Source organism: Acinonyx jubatus, chromosome X (assembly GCF_027475565.1).
Source record: "Acinonyx jubatus isolate Ajub_Pintada_27869175 chromosome X, VMU_Ajub_asm_v1.0, whole genome shotgun sequence".
Lineage (NCBI taxonomy): Eukaryota > Metazoa > Chordata > Mammalia > Carnivora > Felidae > Acinonyx > Acinonyx jubatus.
In genome coordinates, this window is record NC_069389.1 from 49,619,754 (window position 1) to 49,640,162 (window position 20,409).

Sequence of the window (20,409 nt, forward strand, 5' to 3'; positions counted from 1 at the left end):
ATCAGGGATGCTAGATCTCAGCGTCAGTATGGAATATAACAGAAATGAAAAGGGAAAAAAGTGGGTTCTGGGAAAGAAAGAACTGATAGATACATCAGTACAGCTTCCTAATTCCCTAAATATGCAATTTATTGCCATTATCAAGGACATAATTTTCTATCATATATGTTGTAGCAAGGGACTATTAGTTATATAGGAAGAGAAATGTAACTGCCCATAGGATGGTGAAACCCTAGAGTGTTTTGTCAACTTGTTTTTCTTAAAAGTGTATATATACCACATCTTCTTTATCTATTTATCAGTTGATGGACATTTGGGTTCTTTCCATAATTTGGATATTGTCAATAGCACTGCTATAAACATTGGGGTGTATGTGCCCCTTCGAATCAGCATTTTTGTATCCTTTGGATAAATACCTAGTAATGCAATTGATTGCATATTGGCAATCAAAAGGAATGATTTTTTTTCCATTTTCAATGACATGGATGGAACTAGAGTGTATTATGTTAAGTGAAATAAGTCAGAGAAAGACAAATATCATATTATTTCACATATATGTGGAATTTAAGAAACAACAGATGAACATAAGGAAAGGGAAGGGAAAAAAGATAAAAAACAGAGAAGGAGGCAAACCATAAGAGACTCTTACAAAGAGTCAATAAGAGAACAAACTGAGGGTTGCTGGAGGGGAGGAAGGTGGGGGGATGGACTAAATGGATTATGGGCATTAAGTAGGGCACTTGTTGGGATGAGACTGGATGTTATATGTAAGTGCTGAATCACTGGGTTCTACTCCTGAAACCACTATTACACTGTATGTTAACTAACTTGAATTTAAATAAATTTTTAAAAAGTGAATGTTAGATATAAACATATTTTGATGCATTTAGCTTGATGGAATATCATATAGCTATTAAATATGATTAGAAGCATGGATAAAAAGGAGAGGGAAGATGGTGGCAGAGTAGGAGGACCATAGGCTCCTCTCATCCCATGAACACAACTAGATATTTATCAAATCATCCTAAATACGCCCAGAAATCAATCTGAAGACTGACAAAACAAACTCCACAACTAAAGGTAAAGAAGAGGCCACATCAAAGAAAGTAGAAAGTATGGAGACATGGTTTAGGGGAAAACCAGACTGCAGGTGCTGTGGAGGGGAGGGAGCCATGGTTGCAGAGAAAGGTGAGAGAGAGTAGAGCACACAGGAGAATGCACAAGGAGAATGTTTCCTCAAAGACATTGGCTTGTAGAATGAGAGGGGCTGAGTTTTGTGAGTTCTTGCAACCACTGGGATTAAAGGCTTGGAGTTTTAAAGGTCAGCAGGCTTGGCTAGGATAGAACCTGGAGAGCACTGCCCTGCTCCTGGAGAGAAGGGAGGCAAACAAACAACTCAGGGCAGAAGGCATGGAAACAGTGATTTGAAGAGCACCTGGGGCACACAGTGGGGAGATTATCCCCTCTTCTTGGAGCTTCTCTGAGAGGCAGAATTCACTGAGACACCTTTTCCAGGAAGAAAGGAGCTGGCTGGCACCATTTCACTCCTCTGCAACTCAGCATAAATGCAGTGCCACCTGCCAGAGGCAACAAGGAACTGACACTGGCTGCCTAACTTGATTACACCGAGTCTCACACCCCTGTGCTCCGGTGGGACCACCCTTCTTGGTCAAACTTGCCTCAGTCTCAGTGAAGCAGGCCCCTCTTGCAGAAGACGAGCACAAAACCCTGCCCAGACCAAATCCTGGAGTTTTATTTTGTGTTGTAGTTTTTGGGTCTGTTTGTTTCTTTTTCAAATTTTTATTTACATTCTAGTTAATTAACATACAGTGTAATATTAGTTACAGGAGTAGAATTTAGTGATTTATCACTTACATGTAACACCCAGTTCTCATCATAACTAATGCCCTCCTTAATGCCCATCACCCATTTAGCCATCCACCCACACATATCCCACCAACAACCCTGAGTTTGTTCTCCATTCTTATGTGTCTCTTATGGTTTGTTTCCCTCTCTCTCTCACTTTCCCTTCCCCTGCATTAATCTATTTTGTTTCTTTAATTCCACATATGAGTATAATCATATGGCATTTGTCTTTCTCTGACTGACTTATTTTGCTTATCATAATACACTCCATTCACATTGTTGCAAAAGGCAAGATCTCATTCTATTTGATGGCTGAGTAATATTCGATTGCATATACATACCACTTAATCTTTATCCATTTGTCAGTCGATGGATACTTGGGCTCTTTTCATACTTTGACTATTGTTGTTAATGCTGCTATAAACATCAGGGTGCATGTGCCCCTTCAAATAAGTATTTTTGTATCCGTTAGGTAAATACCTAGCAGTGCAATTGCTAGGTCATAGCGTAGTGCTATTTTTAACTTCTTGAGCAACCTACATACTATTTTCCAGAGTGGCTGCACTAGTTTGGATTCTCAATAACAGTAGAAGAGGGTTCCCCTTTCTCCACATCCTTGCCACTATCTGTTGTTTTCTGTGTTGTTAATTTTAGCCATTCTGACATTTGTGAGGTGGTATCTCATAGTGGTTTTGATTTGTATTTCCCTGATGAAGACTGATGTTGAGCATCTTTTCATGTGTCATCTGGATGTCTTCTTTGAAAAAAAAATGTCTATTCAATATAAAAAGCTTGTGCACAGCAAAGGAAATAATCAACAAAACTATAAGGCATTCTTTGGAATGGGAGAAGATATTTGCAAATGAAATATCTGATAAAGAGTTACTATCCACAATCTATAAAAAATTATCAAGCTCAACACTTAAAAAACAAATAATCCAGTTAAGAAATGGGCATAAGACATTTAAACTCTGGAGTTTTAAAGGCCAGCAAACATGGCTGGGATAGAGCCAGGAGGGCACTGTCCTACTCCTGGAGAGAAAGCAGGCAAAAACCCAGAGGCAGACAGCATGGAAACTATCTGGAAAATACCTGGGGCACACAGGAAGATTATTGGCTCTTCTCTGTGTTCCTCTCTGAGAGGCAGCTTCCATGGAGTTGCCTTTCTGGGAACAAAGGACACATTTCCCTCCTCTGACCCTCAGCATAAACAAACAGCTACTTTCCAGAAGCAGCCCAGTGCAGATACTGGCTGCCTAAGTTGCTTACACTAAGTTCCATACTCCCGTGCTCTGGAGGGATGTTCTTTTTCAGTCAAACTTGCCTCAGTCCCAGTGCAGCAGGCCCCTCCCCCAGAAGACCAGAACAAATCCCTGATCACACCATGTCTCCCAACCAGAAAGTTCTGTAGTGCCTCAGTACTCATGCAAGTAGTATCAGGTATCGTTTCACAAGCAGACCAGAGAACACCTAGTTAAAACTAGCCACATTGAAGCCAAGGACTAAACACTGTCGAAAGCAGGCAAGGAGAGCCTCTGCAGATGACTGGCCTGAGAGATAGAATAGTCAAAAGACAACAGGGGCACCTAGGTGGCTCAGTCAGTTACACACCCGACTTCAGCCCAGGTCATGATCTCGCAGTTCATGAGATCAAGCATCACGTCGGGCTTTGTGCTGACAGCTCAGAGCCTGGAGCCTGCTTCTGATTCTGTGTCTCCCTGTCTCTCTCTGCCCCTCCCCCCTTGTGCTCTGTTTCTCTCTCAAAAATAAATAAAAATATTTAAAGAAGACAACAGCAGAGGGCATGAAGCACACACCAGAGACATTCACTGAAGCACCAAGCCCCTACATGTCTTGAAATCATTATTTTCAGGAGCAGTAAACATATCTAGCTCCTCTAACCCAGAGAATCAGACAGAGACTTAGATAAAATACCATGACAGTGAAATTTATCCCAAATGAGAGAGTAGGAGAAGTCCACGGACAGAGATCTAAGTGAAACAGATACAAGTAACATGACTGATGGAGAATTTAAAGCAACTATCATAAGGATACTCACTGGGCTTAAGAAAAGAATGGAAGAATTTAGGGAGACACTTACTGCAGAGATAAAAGATTTAAAAAGCAATCTGTCAGAAATGAAAAATCCAATAACTGAGATTAGACACAGATTTGATGTGATGAACAGCAGGCTGGAAATGCAGAGGAATTAATTAGTGATACAGAAGACAAAATAATGGAAAATAATGAAGCTGAACAAAAGAAAGAAAGAATTATGCTACAGGAGAATACACAGGGAACTCAGTGACACCATCAAACAGTATAACATCTGTATTATAGGAGTTCCAGAAGACAGAGAAATGGGGGAAGAAAATTTATTTGAGCAAATAATAGCTAAAAATGTACCTAACCTAGGGAAGGAAACAGACATTCAGATAGAGGAGTACTGAGAACTCCCATCAAAATCAACAAAAGCAGGTCAATACCATGACATATTGTAATTAAATTTGCAAAATATACTGATAAGGAAAAATTCTTAAAAGCAGCAAGACAAAAGAACTTACAAGGGAAGACCAATAAAGCTAGGTGGATATCTGTCAAAAGAACTTTGGCAAGCCAGATGGGGGTGGCATGATACAGTACATGCTGAATGAGGAATTCTGCACCCAAGAATACTCTTTCCAGCAAGGCTAGCATTCAGAATAGAAGGAGAGATAAAGACCTTCCCGAACAAACGAAAACTAAAGGAGTTCCTGACCAGTAAACCATCCCTGCAAGAAATATTAAGGGGACTCTTTGAGTGCAAAGGACAGATGAAAAGTGACAAAGACAAGAAAGGATGAGAAAGAATATCCAGAAACAATGACAAAACAAGTAATAAAATGGTAATTAATACATATATACCAAAATTATTTTGTAAGTGGAATAAATACTCCAATCAAAACACATAGCATTTTCTGAGGTGCCTGGTTGGCTCAGTCAGTCAAGCATCAACTGTAGATTTTGGCTCAGGTCATGATCTCACGGTCCGTGAGACCAAGCTCCACATTGGGCTCTGCATTGACAGCATGCTGCCTGCTTGGGAATCTCTTTCTCCCCCTCTCTGGCCCACCCCTGCTTGTTTTCTGTCTAAAATAAATAAATAAACAAACAAAAAAGACATAGAACTATCAACAGTACAATAGCCAAACAATTGAGAGAGCCCAAATACCTATTGACCAATGAATGCATAGAGAAGATGTATGATTATATATATATATATATATATATATATGTGTGTGTGTGTGTGTGTGTGTGTATGTATATATATATGTATATATATGTGTGTGTGTATATATATATATATAGTATATATAAATGGTAGTATATGGTATATATACTATATATATATATATATATACACATATACCATGGATGACTAATATATATATATAATATATACATATAATATGTGTATATATATACATATATGTGTGTGTATATATATATATATGTGGTATATGGTATATATACTATATATATATATATATATATATATATATATATATATATACACACATACACACACACACACACCATGGCTGACTTTACATGTGTATATATATATATATATATTTCAGCCATCAAAAATAATAAAATCTTGCCATTGGCAACAATGTGGATGGTGCTGGAATGTATTATGCTACTAAGTGAAGTAAGTCAGTCCAAAAAACACCATAGGATTTCACTCTATGTGGAATTTAAGAAACTAAACACATGAACATATGGGAAGGGAGAGGAAAAAGAGAAGAAAGGAAAACAAACCACAAGAGACTCTTAGTGATAGAGAACAAACTGAATGTTGATGGAAGGAGGTGGGCAGGAGATGGGCTAGATAGGTGATGGGTATTAAGGTTGTACTTGTTGTGATGAGCACTGGATATTGTATGTAAGTAAAGTATCACTAAATTATAGTTATGAAACCAATATTGTACTGTGTGTTAATGAAAATTTGAATTAAAAAAAGACATAGGGTGCCAGGATGGAAAAAAAAACATAAGACCCATCTATATGCTGCCTACAAGAGGCTTGTTTTAGACCTAAAGACACCTGTAGATTGAAAGTGAGGGGATGGAGAAACATTTATCACACAAATGGATATAAAAAGAAAGTCACAGTAGCAATCATTATATTGTACAAACTAGAATTAAAACAGACACCGTAACAAGAGATGAAGAAGGGCACCATATAATAATAAGTAGGATAATCCAATGAGAAGATATAATAATTGTAAATATTTATACACTCAATATGGAAGAATCCAAATATATAAAACAATTAATAACAAACATACAGAAACTAATTGATAATAACACAATAATAGTAGGGGACTTTAACACCCTACTTACATCACTGGACAGATTATCTAAACAGCAATGAACACGGAAACAATGGATGAATGACACAGTGAAACAGATGGACTTAACAAATATAATCAGAACTTTGCATCCTCAAAGAGCAGACTACACATTCTTTTCAGGTGCACACGGAACATTCTCTGGAATAGATCGCATATTAACCAACAAAACAAACCTCAACAAATCGTAGAAGATCTAAGTCATCTTTCTGACCACAATGCAATGAAACTAGAAGTCAAACACAAGAGAACATTTTGAAAGACCACAAATACATAGAGGTTAAACAACATGTTAATAAATAATGAATGGGTCAACTAGGAAATCAAAAAAGAAATTTTAAAAATGCATGGAAACAAATGAAAATGAAAACACAATGGTTCAAAATCTTTGGGATGCAGCAAAAGTGATCTTAAGAGGGAAGTCTATAGCAATACATATCTACCTTAAGAAGAAATAAAAATCTGAAATAAACAACCTAACCTTACACCTAAAGGATCTAGAAAAAGGACAGTAAACAAAGCCTAAACTCAGCAGAGTTAAGGAAATAATAAAATTTATATCAGAAAATAACGATATAGCATCAAAAAAAAAAAAAACAGATCAATGAAACCAGGAGGTGGCTCTTTGAAGAAATTAATAAAATTGATAAACCTCTAGTCAGACTTACTGGAAACAAAAGAGGAAAAACCCAAATAAATGAAATCACAAATGAGAGAGTAGAAATAACAACAAAAACCACAGAAATATAAACAATTATAAGAGAATAGTATGTAAAACCATATGCCAACAAATTGGACAACCTGGGAGAAATTGATGAATTTGATTTGAATTTGAATTTGAATTTGAATTTGAGAAATTGATGTTCAGAAACATATAGACTACCAAAACTTAAACAGGAAGAAACAAAAACTTGAACAGACTAATAACCAGGAAATAATTTGAATCAGTAATAAAAAAAAATCCCAAGAAACAAAAGCTGAGGACCAGATGACTTCCCAGTGGAATTCTACCACACATTTAAAGAAGAGTTAATATCTATTCTTCTCAACTATTCCAATAAATAGAAAAGGAAAGAAAATTCCAAATTCATTCTATGAGGTCAACATCACTCCGATTACAAAGCCAGATAAAGACTCCAGTAAAAAGAGAACACAGGCCAATATCCCTGATGAACCTGGATGCAAAATTTCTCAACAAAATAATAACAAACTAAATCCAACAAAACTTTACAAAATTCATTCACCACATTCAATTGGGATTTATTTCTGGGTTGCAAGCGTGGTTCAATATTCACAAATCAATCAACATGATAATTAATAAATAAATTAATTATTAATTAATAAAATTAAGGATAAGAAACATATTAATTAATAAAATTAAGGATAAGAAACATATGATCATTCAATAGATTCAGAAAAAGCATTTAACAAAGTATAACATCAATTCATGCTTAAAATCCCTCAACAAAGTAGGAGTAGAGGGAACATACCACAACATAATAGAGGCCATATATGAAAAACCCACAGCTAATATCATCCTACATGCGGAAAAGCTAAGAGCTTTTCCTCCATGGTCAGGTGTAAGACATTGACGTCCACTCTCACCACTGCTATTTAACACAGTACTAGAAGCCCTAGCCACACCAATCAGACAACAAAAGGAAATTAAATGCATCCAAATTGACAAGGAAGAAATCAAACTTTCACTATTTGCAGAAGACATCATACTCTATATAGAAAACCCTAAAATTCGACCAAAAAATTGTTAGAACTGATAAACAAATTCAGTAAAGTTGCAAGATACAAAATGAACATAGAGAAATCTGTTCCATTTCTACATACCAATAGTGAAACAGCAGAAAGAGAAATGAAGGAATCAATGCCAATTACAATTGCACTAAAAACAATAACATACCTAGGATTAAACCTAACCAAAGAGGTGAAAGACCTGTCCTCTGAAAACTATAAAACACCAGTGAAAGAAACTGAAGATGACACAAAGATATGGAAAGACATTCCATGCTCACAGATTGGAAGAACAAATACTGTTAAAATGTCTCTACTACCCAAAGCAATTTACACATTTAATGCAATCCCTATCAATATACCAAAAGCATTTTTCACAGAGCTAGAACAAACAATCCTAAAATTTGTATGGAACTACAAAAGACCACAAATAGCCAAAGCAATTTTGAAAAAAAAAAAGCTGTAGTCATCATAATTCTGGACTTCAAGCTGTATTAAAAACCTGTAGTCATCAAGACAGTATGGTAAAAGAAAACACACATGGACAAATGGAACAGAATAGAAAACCCAGATATGAACCCACATCTATATGGTCAATTAATCTTCAACAAACCGAGAAGGAATATCCAATGGGAAAGATAGTCTCTTCAACAAGTGATGTTGGGAAAACTGGACAGTATTATGCAAAAGAATGAAACTAGACCCTTACATACACCACACACAAAAATAAATAAAAAATGGACTAAAGATATAAATGTGGGAATTGAAACCATCAAAATCCTAGAAGAGAATACAGGCAGTAACGTCTTTGACATCAGCAGTAGCAACTTCTCTCAGATATGTCTCCTGAGACAAGGAAAAGAAAAGCAAATTTCAGCTATTGGGACTTCCTCAAAATAAAAATCTTCTGCATAGCAAACAATCAACAAAACTAAAAGGAAACCTACAGAATGGGAGAAGATAATTGCAAATGACATATCTGATAAAGGATTAGTATCCAAAATATATAAAGAACTTATAGTAATCAACACCCCCAAAACCAAATAATCCAGTTAAGAAATGGGCAGAAGATGGGGTGCCTGGGTGGCTCGCTCAGTTGAGCATCTGACTGCCAATTTTGGCTCAAGTCATGATCCCAGGGTAGTGGGATCAAAACCTGCGTTGGGCTCCATGCTCAGCGTGGGGCCTTCTTAAGATTCTCTCTCACTCTCTTCCTCTGCCTCTCTCCCACTCTCCCCCATACCTTGCATATGCACTTTTTTCTCTCTCTTAAAAAAAAAAAGAAAAGAAATGGGCAGACGACATGAATAGACATTTTTCCAAGAAGAAATACAGATGGACAACAGACATGAAAAGATGCTCAACATTAGTATCAGGAAATACAAATCAAAACTACAATGAGGGGCACCTGGGTGGCTCAGTCACTTAGGCATTCAAATTCAGCTTAGGTCATGATCTTGCAATTATGGGTTTGAGCCCTGCATTGGGCTCTGTGCTGACAGCACAGAGCCTGGAGCCTGCTTCGGATTCTGGGTCTCCCTCTCTCTCTGTCCCTCCCCTGCTCACACTCTGTCTCTGTCTCTCTCTCTCTCTCAAAAAATAAACATTAAAAAATTAAAAAAAATTATAACGAGATATCACCGCATACCTTAAAGAATGGGTAAAATCAACAACACAAGAAACAGCAGGTGTTGGCAAGAATGTAGAGAAAGAGGAACCATATTGCACTTTGGTGGGAATGCAAACTGGAGCATGCCACTCTAGAGAATAGTATGGAGCTTCCTCAAAAAAGTTAAAAATAGAGCTACCCTACAATTCAGCAAATGAACTAATAGGTATTTACCCAAAAAATACAAAGATACTAATTTGAACTCATATATGCACCCCAATGTTTATTGCAGCATTATCTAGAATAGCCAAACTATGTAAGCAGCCCAAGTGTCCATTGACTGATGAATACATACAGATACACTGTGTGCGCGCGCACACACACACACACACACACACACATACACACACTAGAATATTACTCAGCCACCAAAAAGAATGAAATCTTGCGACATCTGGGTGGCTCAGACAGTTAAGCGTCCAACTTCTGCTCAGGTCATGATCTCATGGTTTGTGGGCTCGAGCCCTGCATTGGGGTCTGCACTCTCCCTCTCTCTCTGCCTCTCTCCCACTTGCTCTATTTCTCAAAAATAATACATAAGCTTAAAAAAAAGGAATGAAATCTTGCCATTTGTAATGATGTGGATGGAGCTAGAGAGTATTATGTTATGTGAAATAAGTCAGAGAAAGACAGTTAAAGATATGATTTCACTCATATGTGGAATCTAAGAAACAAAACATGAGCCAAGGGGAAAAAAGAAAGGCAAACCAAGAAACAGACTTTTAATTATAGAGAACAAACTGATGATTACTAGAAGGGTGGTGGGTGGGGGGATGGGCTAAATGGGTGACGCAGATTAAGGAATGCACTCGTTGTGATGACACCAGGTGGTGTATGGAAGTGTTGAATCAATATATTATGTACCTGAAACTCATATTACACTGTATGTTAACTAACCATAATTTAAATAAAAACAAAAAAAAAACCTGTCTAGAAACATGAAGTAGTGTTTATGAAATAACATTAAAAAGTAGAAACAAATGATATGTCACCATAATTATAGGTCTGTAAATACATACATGTATTTAGACATATATGTATAAGTATATACATATGTATACATACATATATATATTTGTGTATATATATATTACACATATTTTATATATATATATATATATATATATATATATATATATACATACAGATTTTTCAAGCAATTATACAAAAGTTCAAACAGTTCTATTTGGTGAATTCTGATTTTATTTTTCCTATTTTCAATCTTCCTCTAATGGTCTTGTCTTTTGCATAAAACTGGAGAAAAAAGTCTTTGTGAGAAAATGTAAAGAATACAATCTCAAGAAGCCTACCTTGAGAACAGTATTATCAAGGAAAGGGGGAGAAACCAATGTTTTCTAAAAATCATCAGTCCTATTTAAGACACATGGCTTTCCGATGGGATTCCAAATAGAAACTGCCCTTATCAAGGAAATAAGAAATAGGACATAAGAATATGGGGGTAGTAAGAGAACCCCAAAATGTCACATTTAGCCACTACCCAACACAACTACCTAGGCTTCTGAGGGGAGAAACACCAGGAGAGATCACTAGTCCCTGGAGTCTTGCTTTTATTTTTCATCCTCTTCCTTTGGCTGACCTGGTGACTATATTAGTTTTCCACAGAAATGGTGAAAAAAATGCTTGGCTTAGGGGTCAATCAATACTTATTTCTTCTCATTCACTCATTTTTTGAGGGCACATAGATTAAGGTGAGTTGGCAGTGGAATGTGACTGTAAAAAACCTAATGTCAGTTTATGTTGGAGGAAAAAAATAAACAAATTGAGAGGATAGAATGAGAGAAGTAACAGGAAGGTGTTACACCATGGCAGGAGAGCAGAGTTCAGTTGTGAGTTCTGTTTTCAGAAGAAAATGGAGAAAATAATACAGAGTCAAAGGGGAGTAGGCAGGGTATACAGGAGCCTGAAAAACAACACAAGGCCGAAGAAGCAAAGAGGTCTGTGGCTCTTACTGTCAAGCATGCTTCAACATGCTGACAGATGCTTCCCCATTGAATGGTAGGAGAGAAAAGAGTGATATGGCAGTAGTGTGAACTGATTCAACAGAAGCCATATGTGAGAGCCTCTGAGAAGGCAGACCACACAGTAGTTAAGAATACTATGGGAGATTTTTAAATCAATCACTATTGGCATAAATTAGTCCCGGCATTGCCATGGTAACAGTCAAAGAGAAGTTGTCTACCTATTTCACTCTGTTCTTAAGCCCACAGGGTTGATCTAGAAGTCTAGATCTAGCGCATTGAGCTAAAATTAGCTTGATATGGGATACAAATCATAGCCATTATCTCCAGGGAAGATCCCAAAGACTGCAGGGAAATAAAATAGACTGAAGAGCCTATGAATCACCTACGTTTTGGGAAACTCCCTAGGAAAGACTTGCATAAGTCTGGCCCTCAGTGTCTCCATCTCTAAAATACATATATCAGAAAAATTTCCAGGGCCCCTTTCAGCTCTGACTTAATATAGATTTCATATATTGTTTTGTGTGGAAACCTTAGGCCTGACAGGGGAGTTGATAAACATCTTAAAAATATTTTTTTTAATTTTTTTAACGTTTATTTATTTTTGAGACAGAGAGAGACAGAGCATGAATAGGGGAGGGTCAGAGAGAGGGAGACACAGAATCCAAAACAGGCTCCAGGCTCTGAGCTGTCAGCACAGAGCCCGACGCAGGGCTCAAACTCAGGGACCACGAGATCATGACCTGAGCTGAAGTCGGCTGCTTAACCGACTGAGCCACCCAGGCACCCTTTAAAAATAATTTTAAGAAAATTAGGGGATTATGATCATGGTTGTCTTCCTGTCCATAGCAGTATCCCAGAGTTTAACAGTACCTGGAATATAGTTGCTCCTCAATAAATATATGTTGAATAACTACAAAATGACTAGCTCTTTTCATGCTAGTGATGATAAACCTAAACTAGAAGCAGAATGTTTATATTAGTGTTTGTTTTTTCCCCTTTTTTGTCCAAGGTATCCTTTTTTCAAATTAAAGAAAACAATTAAAAAAGAAGAGGATCACAGGAAGAAGGTATTGCAACATGGAAAATTGGCAAGGGATTAATATCTGGAATATACAAGGAACTACTCTAAATCAGCAAAAATAAATGAATTAATTAATACATAAGAAACTGTAGGAGAATGGATAAGGATAGGAACAGGGCCTAGAGTATCCAGGTGATTCAAGGTGAACAGGTAAGGTGTAGGGGAGCTAGAAAGCCCTGAGATGGTCACTTCAAGCTGCTGAGCTGCCTCATCCTTATACCTTAGTATGCTATACAAATATTACCATTTTACAATGTGTTATCATTTGCTATGTGTACATGGAAATGTAAAGACAACTGGAAAGCATGAGGATAGGCAATTCACAGAAAGGAAAAGTGAAATGGGCAAAAAGTTTGGAAATCCCAGGCTTAAGCATATCAAATGGAAATAACATGATAAACGCAACTAGACCTAAGGAAGAATTTCTTAATGGTGAAGGATATGAGACACTAATGCAAATGACTGAGGAAAGCTAGTCCAGTTTCTCTGGAAGCATTTGAGAGCAGAATTTATTTCACAAATATGAGTTAACTGAGATTATCTTCCTTTAAAGAGGCACACAAGGCAACTTTATAAGGCATCTTTAGCTTTCTTTACCCTGTTGTCTCAGTTTCCCTTATTATACTGTGAATTCTAAGGTTACGGGAGGCAATACCATCAATCATTGTTCAAAGTGACCTAGAACTGAACCAAGCTATTTTATCCCACTTTCTGGATTTAGAAAGAAAAATGTCATCTTCTACAAAGAACTCATTAAAAAAGATCTTTTATCTCACTGGCCTCACTGAATGACTTGGATTTTAAAAAATACTTTATTTCCTACCTTCTTATTTGTAAAATAAGGGTATTGTAACTTAAATGTTTGTAAAGCATCTTCTGTTCCCAGGAGCAAATATACATAATAATATACATAATATACATATTATTATATGTATTATATATATTTTATATAAGATTATAATATATGATATATGTTTAATCATCTGTGCCACATACATTACTATACATTATATACAGTAAATTATATACAAATATATGTGTGTATTTTCTAATAGATAGTGGCCTTTTTTATACTGAATGTAGTGTCTCCCATTTCCTCTTCAAAAGCTCAAGAGTGGGAATTATTTAGAGATTTCCCTTAATTTACAGAAAGAGTAGATTACGCCATGTGAACACAGTCATTATGATAACACAGTAATGCCTGAGTAAGACATGTTTTCACAGGTACCAAGGAGAAAGCAGCAGACAATATAAAAGTAACCTGGATCACTACAACAGCTTTCTTTAGCTTTCTTAAATAAGATTGTACAGAAACCCAGAAATTAAGCACTTAAAGAACAACTCTTCCAATCTTCTCATTTTAGAGTTGAGGAACAAGGCCCATGATGGAAAACATTCACCTGAGATTCCCCAGCCAGTCAGAGACCAAGGTGGGTCCTGAACCTGGGTATCCTGATTCTGAGTCTGGTATTCTCTATGATAAACCATATTGTTACTTACAGTTTTTGGTTTAGTGGTGACACAATCCTGGGCTAAAATACTGTCTTCGGGTTCACCTAGACACAGATTTCTCCATCCCTCTTTTGCTCTAGCTAAACCTTCTAACACTGTGGTTGCAGTGTGGGACAAAGAAATACTTCACACTTAAACCCTTAACTTCAGCACCAAGAATAATCGATAAATATGGAACCAGCAGATCACAGAACAGGAGTGGGGGAGGGGCAGAGAGAGGGAGATACAGAATCCGAAGCAGGCTCCAGACTCTGAGCTGTCAGCACAGAGTCCAATGTGGGGCTTGAACCCACAAATTATGAGATCATGACCTGAGCCAAAGTTAGAGGCCCAATCCAGCCAAACCAAGTAAAGCTTTTGTTGGTAATATGCTGGTTCCATATTTATCAATGATAAAGCTTTAATTGGTTTGGCTGGATTGGGCAAGTCCTCAAAGCAGGAACATAGCACTCCCTCCTCTAGATAGATGAATACTTCTATTGCTGTCCTGAGCTTGTGCCCTGTAAGAAGAGGCCAAGATGTTTTGGAGTTGAGAACAGAAGATCCTTCTAAAACTAAATGACTCTCAATGAGCCAGCACCTGAGAACTCAGAGAAAGTAATTTTGTCTCTTAGAGACTCAAGTCTTTTGATCTAGAAAATAGGAATAACAGTAACAACCTCTGCCCTGTCTGAAAATCAAGTGGCATAAGATGTGAATGTATTTTGCCAAAGTAATACATGCACGTGAGCATTTGTATTTAATTCCTACTTTCAACAATATTTATTGAGCATGTACCATGTGCCAGACACCGTGCTGGGTATTGGCAATATATAGTAAATCAACAGGTAAAAACACTTGCCCCTCATGGAATCTACATTCTAGCAGGGGAGAAGAACAATAAAGAAATCATATAAGCAAATATATAATATATCAGATAGCAATAAGTACACTAGAGGAAAATAAAGCAGGAAAGAGGGAGAGATAGTGCAAGGTTATAATTTTAAATAGAAAGGTCAGGGATGATCTCAAGGAGAAGGTGATATTTGAGTAAAGACTTGAAGGAGGTGAGGAAGGAAGCTATGAAGATATCTGGGGAAGGAGTGCTCCAGGCAGAGGGAAAAGCCAGTGCAAAATCTGGCAAGGGGGGCATGCAAGATAGTTTTTTAGGAACAGCAAGAGGCCAGTGTGCCTGGAGCAGTGACAGAAGGTGGGAAAGATAAAGGAGATCAAGTCACAGAGGTAACAGTAGGTTTATCACATAGGACTTTGTAAATAATAATAAGAAATTGGCTTTTACTCAGGGAGAAGTGGTCAGCCATCAGATGGTTTTGAGAGGAAGAGAGATATGACCCAACTTAGATCTTGATAGCATCACTCAGCTACCAGGTAAAGAACACATTGTACTTATATTATAGACTCTTTGACAGTATAAGACAGCTATCATTTTATAGCAGTGCTCCTCAAACTTTAATATATAATGTAAGTCAAATGGGAGTCTTGTTAAAGTGCAGAATCATACTTGGTAGGCCTCGAGTGGAGCTAAAAATACCGCATTTCTAACAAGCTCCCAGGTAATACAGATACTAGTCTAGGGAAGAAAACTTTGAAAGTAGGAGCCATGTCTAAGGCTGGCATGGAGCAGAACTCTACAATGCGTTTGCTGAATGAATGACAGTGGTTTCATGACCAACGACACAGAGCACATTTCAGAGGGTATTTTTTCAGCTATTTTTATGGAGGTAGGGGGAGAGAAAACTACAAAACAGAGACACGGATGGATGGGAGAATAGATGAAAAGGGAAGGAAAAGAAAGTAAAACTACCTTTTTACAAATAATTACATTATGTTTACTTAGTTTTATCAATAAACTTAAGAGGTTGGCATAATGAAGCCCACTGGACAAATCAGTAAAATCAAAAGTCAGAGAAGTTAAGGGGCAACTTCATGGTTATAGGGTGTCTAAGTAGTTAAATCAGGATGTGAAAGCCAGCATTCCATGTCCCCAGAGCCCTTGTTTGTTCCACTATACTGACTCATGGAGTGGGAGAGTGGGGATAAACTTTAACATTCCTAGAAGGGATAAAAAAATGAGTTGAGGTAAAGGAAATTAAGGCCCATATTCCTTGGCCTTGATCTTTCTAGATCTGCACTGTCCAATGTAGGTGTCATTTAGTCACATGTGTCTATTTAAATTAAAATTTAATAAAATTTAAAATCCCATTTCTCAATCATACTAGCCACATCTCAACTACTCAATAGCCACAGATGGTTGGATAGTGGCTACTGCATTGGAGAATGCAGATATATTTCATCGCTATAGGAAGTTCTACTGGGCAACAGTATTCTAAAGAAATAAGAACATTAAAAAATGTTAAAGCTGTACTATTGAGGGGTACCTGGGTGGCTCAGTTGGTTAAGCAGCCAACTTTGGCTCAGGTCATGATCTCACCGTTTATGTGTTCGAACCCTGCATCAGGCTTTGTGCTGACAGCTCAGAACCTGAAGTCTGCTTTGGATTCTGTATCTCCTATCTCTCTGCCCCTCCCCCACTCCTTCTCTCTCTCTCTCTCTCTCTCTCTCTCTCTCTCTCTCTCTCTCTCTCTCAAAATTAAATAAACTTAATTTTTTAAAAAAAAAAAAAGCTGTACTATTGATTCCAAGTGGGCCCTGGGCTCACTCAACAGGGCTTTGGGGACAGAAAGTAGGACCTGACTCTACCTAGAAGGAAGGGGATAAACATATTCAAAATAGAGTTTTCCCTAGGTCAAGCAGAATGCTTGTGTGTGTGTGTGTGTGTGTGTGTGTGTGTGTGTGAGAGAGAGAGAGAGAGAGAGAGAGAGAGAAACCTTTTTTTAAAACATTCTTTCCTCCATTTCCCATTGGTATTCCCAAAGTGTTTAGTAAAATGCCCTTTCAAAATTCCATCTTGTCTCATGACATCAAGGGAGTGTTAGGAAAAGGGCTCTAATCCTTACTCAGATCACAAAGATGGAGGGATAGAGTTAAGGAATGTGGAGCCATAGCTCCTGGGGGAAAAGGGGCATATTGAAAGAGCTTAGAATTGTCCACTCAGCCTTTATCTCCTGTAGATTCCTCCCCATAAACTCTTCTGACATAACTCAAAACCAGTGTTCTTCAAGTGAAGGAGGAGGACCAATAGCACCAGTTTCACCAGGGATGCTTGTTAAATATAGAGATGCTTTGGTTTATCCAGAGTGAGAATTCACAACTTTGAAGAGATGGAGGGGACTGGAATCTGCATGTCTAACAGGTTTCTCCAGGGACTCTAGTGCACATTCAAGTTTGTAAACCACTGAGTTGGAGGGAGACATGTTTTGCTTTAATTAATGCAGTCAGGCCTTTCCATGGGGTGGCAACAACCAAATTAGAAGCCAACAGGATAGGGCTAGAGATTCAGGGAAGGGAAGACCAAGTGAGGGAGGCAGGGAGAGATAGAGAAATAAGGAATATGAAGATAAAAGATGAATGTTAGGTAGACAGAGAAAGAGAGAAACTGAGATAGGGACTGAGAAACTCCAAGGGACCTGTTTTACCCATTGAACAGAATAGAAGAGGCCAGTCCAGCTGCTCTTTCCAACATCTTGGGACTGTCACAGGTAAAGCTCAGCAGAGTTGTTGGTTCTTCATGAAAATGCCCTCTATTACACCCTGGGTGCCCCCACATAAACTATCATAGCTGGGCCTACCTCACAAATGTCCTTGAGGTGCTTGATGTAATGACGTTCGGTGCTCATGATCTCATTGATGACATTGGCTCGCATCTGGTCCCGGTTCTGTAGTGGCCGGCCCAGACAAAGGCAGTCTGAGTTGGGGTCCAGGTGCCCATTCTGCACATCACTGGGCCCTTCCTCTACCCCATCCTCCTGGTTCACCCAGAGCTGTGGAAGCAGGCAGAAGAAGAATAATAGTTTCCTTCTTTGAAAAGTTTCCAATCAAGTAGAAAAATGATAAACTAAATTCTTCAAGTATTCAGAGACCATTTGACAAGAGGCCCCTGTAAACTGAATGTCAAGCTTGGCTTTAGGGTGACTTCCAGGCCCTATCCATAAGTTTAATCCTCTCTAGGCCCCTGATGACCTATCTGTAAAATGGAGGATGCAGAAGGATAGAACTTTGAAGAAGGAAAAGTCATCTCTGAGAGGCTTCTTATCTAAGGTTTCAGAGGAGAAAGGAGTTGTGGAAAATATAACTAATTCATGCTTGAGCATATCTAGGCAGCACAGCTGGATAAAAAGACTAAGCCAGACATGGTTGGGCCTGTGCCACATCTGGATCAAACACAACACCTATGATCATGGAGACCAAATTTGGATATTGGAGTGGGCATTTTGAAAACAGGACCTTCAGAGTTGATTTACATCAAAAGATGCACAAATAATAATTAAAACCTGACATGCCTTGAGTATATAAAGTTCTTAGAGTGGAAATGACTGAATGTCCCCACACACATAATAGCAATAGCTATTGATTGAGCACTAACTATACAGCAACTACTATACTAACAGTTTTCAATGAATTGTATTACTCAGTCCTGCTAGGCATGTACCATTATTACCTCTATTTCACAGAAGAGGAGACAGAGGCTCAAAAAAGTTAAGTAATTTGTCCCAAGTCACAGTTAGGAAAGCAGAAGAGCTGGGACAGGAACCAGGTGATCTGACTTTCAGAGCCTGTGCTCTTAACCACTGTGCTAGCATCTTTACACCTCTGACTCTAAGGAAAACAGGAAAAGAGTAAGGAAGGTATTGGGCCAAGGTGAGATGAGAATTATCAGAATTATCATAAATAGGTACAGTTGGTAGACATTGAAATTACCCATTCCAACACATGAAGGCAAAGGGATGCAGAAAAACCTCCTTTCGGGAGGCTGAGTGAGATATTTCTGGATCTGAGATGACAACTTAAATCAGGAAGATGACTCATTTTACCCCATTCCTAGGAAGGAGGAAAGTCATGGTATCAAGGAAAAAAGGAAGGGTGGGACCCTAGGAATGGTGGTAAAATCTGCCAGGGGAATTAACCAAAGAGCTTGTCAGTTGTCTCAACAGCTTTAATCAACAATCTATCTTTGCCCTCCATAACCCCCCAGCTTTTTCCACTTTCCTGCCTCAAGAAGCTGAGATCAAGAAATTTAGATGCATTATTATTTTTGCCACCAGAAAGTCCCTATTAGTGAGTGGCCGTAGGAGGACAGAGGCTTTGGGATGGAGCTACAGGAACAGTAGTTACTTTTCAACTCTGTGTATTCTCCCCTCTCTTATTGCCTCACAGAGGATGAGGAGCATGGTTACCACCCAGAAAGCCTAGAGATGTCACAAGCATATAATCTACCTATTTTCCACAGGCCAAAATAGGGCTGACTTCTTTTAATGCACTTTGCATACACAGCCACATGTGCAAAAATGTATCTCTATTCAGAACTTATCACCCTCTACAAATGTTCTATTGGAAATATCTTTCCAGCTTCCAAAGGTCAACTTTGTGTCCTCAATATGCTGATAGCTTCCCTTTCATACAATCAATAGGAAATGATGAGGGATGATTGGTCAAGGAACAGATCTGTTCAAAAAGGTGATTCTAAGGCATTGAAGTAAGGACATCATATACATGATGTCATCTCTTTGAAACAATAAAAGCTTCATCCTATAATAATTCACTAGCTTTTCCCAGCTTCCCACAAAGCAAGCTAAGTTTTGCTATAAAAAATGGTACCATAGGATATTCTTTCCTGCTTTGTCAAAGATTAGTTGACGATGTAATTGTGGGTCCATTTCTGGGTTTTCTATTCTGTTCCATTGGTCTATGTCTGTTTTTGTGCCAGTACCACATTGTCTTGATGACTACAGCTTTGTAATATAGCTTGAAATCTAGAAATATTATACCTTCAGTTTTGTTTTCCTTTTCCCAGAATGAGATACAACCTCACACCTGTCAGAATGGCTAAAATTAACAACAAAAGAAACAACAGGTGTTGGTGAGGATGCATAGAAAGGGGAACTCTCTCACATTGTTGGTGGAAAAGCAAACTGGTGTAACCACTCTGGAGAACAGTATGGAGGTTCCTCAAAAAGCTAAAAATAGAACTACCTTAAGACCCAGCAATTGCACTATTAGATATTTACCTAAAGGATGCAAAAATACAGATTTGAAGGGG

At 38.0% G+C, this 20,409-nt stretch overlaps 1 protein-coding gene across 11 annotated transcripts in view; it reads right to left on the reverse strand.

Annotated features, from left to right (window-relative positions):
* The window catches only part of ARHGEF9 (Cdc42 guanine nucleotide exchange factor 9), a 193,883-nt gene that overhangs the window by 77,453 nt on the left and 96,021 nt on the right, over positions 1 to 20,409 (reverse strand). For 10 of the 11 annotated variants that reach the window (XM_027053213.2, XM_027053217.2, XM_027053215.2 and 7 more), the window contains one exon: positions 17,942 to 18,133. The exons of the other annotated variant lie outside the window; for it this stretch is intronic. In XM_027053213.2, the coding sequence (XP_026909014.1) occupies positions 17,942 to 18,133 (192 nt within the window). The remainder of the gene's footprint in view (positions 1 to 17,941; positions 18,134 to 20,409) is intronic. 11 annotated transcript variants of the gene reach the window in all.